The following is an 8,910-nucleotide window of genomic DNA, read 5'->3' as shown; positions in this document are numbered from 1 at the left end:
GTTGGTCACAGGTAATTGGCAACTGTTGGTCAGGTAACTTTGGTCAACTTTGTCAGGTAACTTGGTCAACTGTTGGTCAGGTAACTTGGTCAACTGTTGTTCAGGTAACTTGGTCAACTGTTGGTCAGGTAACTTGGTCAACTGTTGGTCAGGTAACTTGGTCAACTGTTGGTCAGGTAAACTTGGTCAACTGTTGGTCAGGTAACTTGGTCAACTGGTTTGGTCAGGGTAACTTGGTTCACTGTTGGTCAGGTAACTTGGTCAACTGTTGTTCAGGTAACTTGGTCAACTGTTAGTCAGTAAACTTGGTCAACTGTTGTCAGGTCAACTTGGTCTAACTGTTGGTCAGGTTAACTTGGTCAACTGTTGTTCAGGTAACTTGGTCAACTCTTGGTCAGGTAACTTGGTCAACTGTTGTCAGGTAACTTGGTAACTGTTGGTCAGGTAACTTGGTCAACTGTTGGTCAGGTAACTTGGTCAAGTGTTGTTCAGGTAACTTGGTCAACTGTTTGTTCGGGTAACTTGGTCAACTGTTGGTAGGTAAATTGGTCAACTGTTAGTCAGGTAACTTGGTCAACCTGTTGTTCAGGTAACTTGTCAAGAAAACTCCTGACCCTGGTAGTATGAAATCTCAAATACAAAACCATTTAATGACTTTGTCTTTATTAGTTATAAAATATGCTGTTTATTTGACACACATATGCAGTGAACAGTTAAAAAGCACGATGTAAAAAAAATATATAATGTTTTCCATATGGTAGACAGAGTATAGAATAGTCTCATGGTCCAATTATAGACTCAGCAGATCAGACGTCGATGCATGAAATATTGTTTTTCTTAAACATTCATGTTTATTTGAGCATACTTTACTAAGAGAATAGAGTTAAAATATATAAATTTGCTTTATATTTACCATTGAATATATTATATATCAATACCAAAATACACTTGAACAACACCTTTCAGGAGGAGGTCTTATTTAAATACAAGTGCTGTCCACAATTAGTGACACCCTTGATAAAGATGAGCAAAATGACTGTACATAAATATATATATTTTTAAATACTATATTGTATGATCCAAAAATGTGGGAAATTATATTAATGTATACTACTACAATTGCTCAGACAAACAAATTTTGTTAACAAGTATAAAACAATTATTGCACCCGTTCTCAACACCTTTCAACACTCACCGTGCGAGGATAACAGCGCTGAGCTTTCTGTAAAGTGTTTTATGAGTTGGGAACACATTGGGAGGGATCTTAGACCAATTCCTCACATACAGAATCTTTCCAGATCATTAATATCCTTCGTCTGCGCTTATGGACTGCCCCTTTCAATTTCTACTTGCACATCACCATCTGCACATCTATCACTCCAGTGTTTAATTTGCTAAATTGTAATTACTTCGCTACTATGGCCGATTTATTGCCTTACCTCCTCATCATTTGCACACACTGTAATAGACTTTTTTTCTATTGTGTTATTGACTGTATGTTTGTTTATTCCATGTGATACTCTGTGTTGTTGTTTGTGTCGCACTGCTTTGCTTTATCTTGGCCAGGTCTTGGCCAATCTTGGCAATCAAAAACAGGTTTTCAATGTGTTTCAAGTCCGGGAAACTGAGATGGCCATTGCAAAATTGTGATTTTTAACAAGAACCAGTGAAAGGAAAATACCCCATAACATCAAACATCTACCACCATATTTTTACAGTAGGTACGGGGATCTTTTCTGCTCACACATTTAATTTAGATGCCAAAGCACACATATATATATATATATATTACATACGCTGGTGTATGTGTGGCCAAAGAGCTGTATTTCCATGTCATCCAAAAATGTGAACTCTGGAGTTGGATAAACAGCGTTGGCACTTGGATTGGAACCAGTGTTTTGGTCAGATGACATGAAAAACAGAGCTTTTTGGCCACGCCTACCAGTGGTGTTGTATTAGTATAGTATAAAATAATAAAATAGCTCCGTATTGAATATGTATTTTATACAGTTAGTTTAACTCTCTTTATCAAGGATGTCAATCACTTTGGACCCCAGTGCACTTGTATGCTCTGTTTACAAAACCTTTTATATTTACATTATGCTTAAGATACAAATCTAAAATTGCAGCATTCTCTTAAAGAGAATACCAACGAATGCATGCTCCCCCCCACCCCCTCCTCCAAAGCCTTGAAAACATAAATGTTGGACTACGTTTGTTGACTTATCCAGAAAATACATGACAAAACCCTAGACTTTAAAATAAAAACAGTATGTTATGGCAAGTGATCAACTTAAAACAATGCATTGACATGAGTTTGATATGACAAATCCGCTTAACTTGTACTACTAATTTTGTTGAAACAAACACCACCACTTGCTAATAAACAATCACGTTGCGACACAACGTTCGAAAAAGCTTAATCTACCAAAAGAGTAAAAATATGCAAGCAATAAAAAGTTCCGTAATCCACCACTGCATAACACATATCATAATATGTCGTATTGATCCATCCAGTGTACTCTGGATACTCCGCTCAGTGTTTGATCACGCGGCCGGTCCTTGCTTTTCTCATTTCCCTCGTGCGCTCTTCACTCCGTTTCTGTCGCTGCTCTATAACTTCCGCATTCTGCGGTGTCGTGTTCTGTTTTTCCCTTCTTCTTCTTCCTTTTTGCTCATTTCCTTCAGTGTCCTCTGGTTTTCTCTATGCTCCGTTTGTTTTTCTGTCTGTTGTTTACTCTCTTCCACTCGATCTTCTGTTTTTCTTCTCGTGCTTCTGGTTTCTCCTCGTGTTTTACTTCTCTCGGTTTGGTCCGTGGATTACTCTTTTTTTCGTGTTTCTGGTTTACTCATCTTTCTATCGTGTCTCCTGGTTTCTATAACTCAGTGTCTCTGGTTTATAACTCTTATAAACTCTCATGTCTCTGGTTTTTCTGCCAGCCATACCCCGCCCCTCCTCACCACCCTGCAACACATGAATTTCACCACCTTGTCCCCTTGTGGTATAAGGAATAGTTTCATTCCACAGAGCAAAGCCATCCATAAAGTAGCTGCTATCTATGTATAGTAATGGCCTGGTCCAGATCAGTTGTGTGCCGTCTTGTGACAAATGACCATAGGAGTTGGCTATACAGCACAAACAGATCTGGGACCAGTAGGGTTTGTGGAGACAACACAAACGGATCTGGGACCAGTAGGGGGTTTGTGGAGACAACACAAACAGATCTGGACCAGTAGGGGGTTGTGTGAGACACACACAAACAGATCTGGGACCAGTAGGGGTTGTGGAGACAACACAAACAGATCTGGGACCAGTAGGGGGTTGTGGAGACACACAACAATCTGGGACCAGTAGGGGGTTGTGGAGACACACAAAACAGATCTGGGACCAGTAGGGGTTGTGGAGACAACAAACAGATCTGGGACCAGGTTAACATAACGAAGCACAGAAGTCTATGGGAATTGTGCCAAACCATCTCTGGGGTCTTGAAAACATAAATGTTGGACTACGTTTGTTGACTTAATCCAGAAAATACATGACAAAACCCTAGACTTTAAAATAAAAACAGTATGTTATGGCAAGTGATCAACTTAAAACAATGCATTGACATGAGTTTGATATGACAAATCCGCTTAACTTGTACTACTAATTTTGTTGAAAACAAGAACGGATCCATTTGCTATATAAATCTATATTCAACGTGTAGGCTACTTCATAACGTTTCTGTAAAGCTGAATCTTAATTCCAGGACATTCATGCAGGTGTCAGTAGTTCCGTTTTAATCCACACATTCATAAAAACATTCATTCAATTCTAATTTATGACTCATTATAACTCTCAGTGATACTCTGGTTTATAACTCATTATAACGCTCAGTGATACTCTGGTTTATAACTCATTATAACTCAGTGATACTCTGGTTTATAACTCATTATAACTCAGTGATACTCTGGTTTCTAAGTCATTATAATTCTCAATGATACTCTGGTTTATAACTCAGTGATATTCTGGTTTATAACTCATTATAATTATCAGTGATACTCTGGTTTATAACTCAGTGATACTCTGGTTTATAACTCATTATAATTATCAGTGATACTCTGGTTTATAACTCAGTGATACTCTGGTTTATAACTCATTATAATTATCAGTGATATTCTGGTTTATAACTCATTATAATTATCAGTGATACTCTGGTTTATAACTCAGTGATACTCTGGTTTATAACTCATTATAACTCTCAGTGATACTCTGGTTTTATCTGAGAAATAAACCCCCAGACAACACAAAAAAACTAATACAAAAACACAATGAACAACATGAATAATTCAACCACTTAGTAAAAACACCATTGATGGTATAAAAAGAGAATAGTTTCATTCCACAGAGCAAGCCATCCCATAAAAGTAGCTGCTATCTGTAGATGGCCTGGTCCCAGATCAGTTGTGTGCCGTCTTGTGACAATGACCATAGGAGTTGGCTATACAGCACAAACAGATCTGGGACCAGTAGGGTTTGTGGAGACAACACAAACAGATCTGGGACCAGTAGGGGGTTGTGGAGACAACACAAACAGATCTGGGACCAGTAGGGGGTTGTGGAGACAACACAAACAGATCTGGGACCCAGTAGGGTTGTGGAGACAACACAAAAGACAGATCTGGGACCAGTAGGGGTTGTGGAGACAACACAAAACAGATCTGGGACCAGTAGGGGGTTGTGGAGACAACACAAACAGATCTGGGACCAGTTAGGGTTGGTGGAGACAACAAACAGATCTGGGACCATGTTAACATAACAAGCCACAGAAGTCTATGGGAATTGATGCCAAACCATCTCTGGGTGGGCAGGCAGAGAAACTGTGAAAGTCATAGCGTTATTGTTACGGCTGTATGGTTTTGTTGCGTTGAGGAGAAAGAAAAAAGAGTCCCTGAAATCACCATAAAGTCCATACAGCATTTCAACTAAAACATTTCAAACATACAGCATTGAATACATACGGCATTAAAACATGGGGGGAAGGTGAGGATCCGTTTTCATCATAGACAACATCAAGGTCGTCCCTATACGGGTTCCATCTTTATTGTCACTTTATTGTCCATCTAACTCTGTAGTGTTAGTCCGTCTAACTTCTATAGTTGTAGTCTGTCTAACTCTATAGTGTAGTCCATCTAAACTCTGTAGTGTAGTCCGTCTAACTTCTGTAGTGTAGTCCGTCTAACTCTGTAGTGTAGTCCGCTCGTAGTATCTCTCTGTAGTTGTAGTCCGTCTAACTCTGTAGTGTAGTCGTCTAACTCTGTAGTGTAGTTCCGTCTAACTCTGTAGGTGTAGTCCGTCTAACTCTGTAGTGTAGTCCGTCTAACTCTGTAGTGTTAGTCCGTCTAACTCCTGTAGTGTAGTCCGTCTGAACTCTTGTAGTGTAGTTCGTCTAACTCTGTAGGTGTTAGTCCGTCTAACTCGTGTAGTGAGTCCGTTCTAACTCTGTTAGTGTAGTCCGTCTAACTCTGTAGCTGTAGTCCGTCTAACTCTGTAGTGTAGTCCGTCTAACTCTGTAGTGTAGTCGTCTAACTTCTGTAGTGTTAGTCCGTCTAACTCTGTAGTGTAGTCCGTCTAACTCTGTAGTGTTAGTCCGTCTAACTCTGTAGTGTAGTCCGTCTAACTCTTAGTGTAGTCCGTCTAACTCTTGTAGTGTAGTCCGTCTAACTCTGTAGTGTAGTCCGTCTAACTCTGTAGTGTAGTCCGTCTAACTCTTAGTGTAGTTCCTCTAACTCTGTAGTGTAGTCCGTCTAACTCTGTAGTGTAGTCCGTCTAACTCTGTAGTGTATAGGTCCGTCTAACTCTGTAGTGTAGTCCGTCTAACCTCTGTAAGTTAGTAGTCCGTCTTAACTCTGTAGTGTAGTTCCGTCTAACTCTGTAGTGTAGTCCGTCTAACTCTGTAGTGTAGTCCGTCTAACTCTATAGTGTAGTCCATCTAACTCTGTAGTGTAGTCCGTCTAACGTGTGTAAGTAGGAAGTAGCCCAAGGAGCTGTTCTCAGTTTTACAGACAGTCCTTGATCACTGAAGTGTTCACATGCGTTTCCAGCCACTTGACAGAAAGAGAGAGAGTTCCCTTTTTTAGATTGTCACGTCTGCAAAGTCAGGTCGTGTGAATCCTTTCTGTAAAACACAAACAAGACATTTTGTCAGGACAGATATCAACAGGATGTCTCAAACTGTTAGCCTGTCCACTTGGCTTTGTGTTGTAGGCTTTCAGTTTGACTCCTCTTTCAAGATACAAGACTAAACTTAGTTCCCAGTAGCTAATACGTAACTGTAATATTTAAACACCAGGGACAGTAAATATTATATAGCTGCTACCAATCAATACACTGGGGGACAGTCAATATGATATAGCTGCTACCAATCAATACACTGGGGGACAGTAAATATTATATAGCTGCTACCAATCAATACACTGGGGGACAGTAAATATTATGTAGCTGCTACCAATCAATACACTGGGGGACAGTAATGTTTGAAATGTTATTTTAAGATGAAACTGTTAATAATAGTTCTGCAGGTACTGTAGAGGGAGGTACATATAGTGGGAGTGTTCAGATTGGTTCATCAGGAAATGCCCTGAGTGGTGAGAGCGAGAGAGAGCAAGCGAGAGAGAGAAGAGCGAGCGAGACAGAGACACCGAGAGAGAGAGAGAGAGAGAGAGAGAGAGAGAGACGAGAGAGAGAGAGAGAGGAGAGAGATGAGAGAGAGAGAGAGAGAGAGAGAGCGAGCGAGCGAGAGAGAGAGAGCATTGAGAGAGAGAGAGAGAGAGCGAGACAGAGAGACACCGAGAGAGAGAGAGAGAGAAGACAGAGAAGACAGACACAGAGAGAGAGCGAGAGACAAAGAACAGAGAGAGAGAGAGAGCATCGAGAGACAGAGAGACAGAGACAGAGAGACAGAGAGAGAGAGCGAGACAGGAGAGAGAGAGCGAGACAGAGAGACGAGAGAGAGCGAGAGAAGAAGGAGCAGAGAGAGAGAGCGAGAGACAGAGACAGAGGGAGAGGGACGAGAGGCTGCACCCTTTAGGCAAGGCAGACCACCATCTAAAAAAGCAATCATTCTTGCAAGCCACTCCCTGGGTGTCTTTGTGTGTGAACATAGAGACTACAGTAGGTAGGAACAGTTAGGGAAGTATTTTTATTTGAATATGGACCCCGCCGGTCCTCAAGGCTGTTTAATGGACTCCCCCGTCCTCAAGGCTGGTTAATGGACCCCCCCAACATCAGGGTTGGTTAATGGACCCGCCCATCCTCAAAGGGCTGGTTAATGGACCCCCCCCCCCCTCCTCAAGGCTTAATGGACCCCCCCATCCTCAAGGCTGGTTAATGGACCCCCCTATCCTCAAGGCTGGTTAATTGGACCCCTCTCCCATCCTCAAGACTGGTTAATGGACCCCCTCCCATCCTAAAGGCTGGTTAATGGACTCCCCCCGTCCTCAAGGCTGGTTAATGGACCCCCAACATCAGGGTTGGTTAATGGACCCCCCCCCCCCCCTCCTCAAGGCTTGGTTAATAGACCCCCCCATCCTCAAGCTGGTTAATGGACCCCCCCATCCTCAAGGCTGGTTAATGGACCTCCCCATCCTCAGGCTGGTTAATGGACCCCCCCCCATCCTCAAGGCTGGTTAATGGACTCCCCATCCTCAAGGCTGGTTAATGGACCCCCCCCCCCCCAATCCTCAAGGCTGGTTAATAGACCCCCCCCCCCCATTCCTCAAGGCTGGTTAATGGACCCCCCATCTCAAGGCTGGTTAATGGACCCCCCATCCTTTAGGCTGGTTAATGTAACCCCCCCCCCCCCCCATCCTCAAGGCTGGTTAATGGACCCCCCCCCCATCCTCAAGGCTGGTTAATGGACCCCCCATCCTCAAGGCTGGTTAATGACCCCCCCATCCTTTAGGCTGGTTAATGTACCCCCCCCCCCATCCTCAAGGCTGGTTAATGGACCCCCCCCATCCTCAAGGGCTGGTTAATGGGACCCCATCCTCAAGGCTGGTTAATGGACCCCCACCTCAAGGCTGGTTATGACCCCCCCCCCATCCTCAAGGCTGTTAATGGACCCCCCCAATCCCTCAAGGCTGGATAATGGACCCCCCCATCCTCAAGCTGGTTAATGACCCCCCAACATCAAGGCTGGTTAATGGATCCCCCAACATCAAGGCTGGTTAATGGATCCCCCCCCATCCTCAAGGCTGGTTAATGGACCCCCCAACACAAGGCTGGTTAATGGATCCCCCCATCCTCAGGCTGGTTAATGGACCCCCAATGCTCAAGGATGGTTTAATGGACCCCCAACATCAAGGCTGGTTAATGGACCCCCCAACATCAAGGCTGGTTAATGGATCCCCCATCCTGAAGGCTGGTTAATGGACCCCCCCAACATCAAGGCTGGTTAATGGACCCCCCATCCTGAAGGCTGGTTAATGGACCCCTCATCCTGAAGGCTGGTTAATGGACCCCCCTCCTCAAGGCTGGTTAATGGACACCACCCCAATCTTCAAGGCTGGTTAATGACACCCCAATCCTCAAGGCTGGTTAATGGACACCCCAATCCTCAAGGCTGGTTAATGGACACCCCCAATCCTCAAGGCTGGTTAATGGACCCCCAATCCTCAAGGCTGGTTAATGGACCCCCCCAATCCTCAAGGCTTGTTAATGGACCCCCAATCCTCAAGGCTGGTTAATGGACCCCCTCATTCCTCAAGCAAACATGCACAACACACATAGGTGCACGAACGCAGACACCAGTGCAGACACAGGAATGAGGGTTGGGTTTTCCAGTCCATCAATTCACTATGAGGGGAATGTTTTAGTGGATTGTTTCTCAACTGTATATTATGATAAGCACTGATCATTTACTAATGTGC

The 8,910-nt window shown here is 43.4% G+C and overlaps 1 protein-coding gene and 2 long non-coding RNA genes across 3 annotated transcripts in view; 1 reads left to right on the top strand and 2 right to left on the bottom strand.

Annotated features, from left to right (window-relative positions):
- Positions 1-3,757: 3,757 nt before the first annotated feature.
- LOC139024782 (uncharacterized) lies at positions 3,758-5,233 on the bottom strand. Its single transcript, XR_011476146.1, has 2 exons — positions 5,179-5,233; positions 3,758-5,109 (listed from the first exon to the last, which is right to left on the bottom strand). It is a non-coding gene; the product is annotated as an uncharacterized lncRNA (long non-coding RNA).
- Positions 4,937-5,569, top strand: LOC112072258 (uncharacterized). The gene is made up of 4 exons (XR_011476145.1): positions 4,937-5,097; positions 5,209-5,229; positions 5,327-5,370; positions 5,512-5,569. It is a non-coding gene; the product is annotated as an uncharacterized lncRNA (long non-coding RNA).
- Positions 5,570-5,900: 331 nt separating this feature from the next.
- LOC112072260 (plakophilin-3) overlaps positions 5,901-8,910 on the bottom strand; it is a 52,639-nt gene continuing 49,629 nt past the window's right edge. The window contains exon 17 of the mRNA XM_070439718.1: positions 5,901-6,158. Coding sequence (XP_070295819.1) covers positions 6,117-6,158 — 42 coding nt within the window. The 3' untranslated portion in view covers positions 5,901-6,116. The remainder of the gene's footprint in view (positions 6,159-8,910) is intronic.

The sequence above is a fragment of the Salvelinus sp. IW2-2015 genome, unplaced genomic scaffold, assembly GCF_002910315.2.
Source record: "Salvelinus sp. IW2-2015 unplaced genomic scaffold, ASM291031v2 Un_scaffold1866, whole genome shotgun sequence".
NCBI lineage: Eukaryota > Metazoa > Chordata > Actinopteri > Salmoniformes > Salmonidae > Salvelinus > Salvelinus sp. IW2-2015.
The sequence above is the reverse complement of the archived record's forward strand: the minus strand, read 5'-3'. Positions and strand labels throughout refer to the sequence as shown.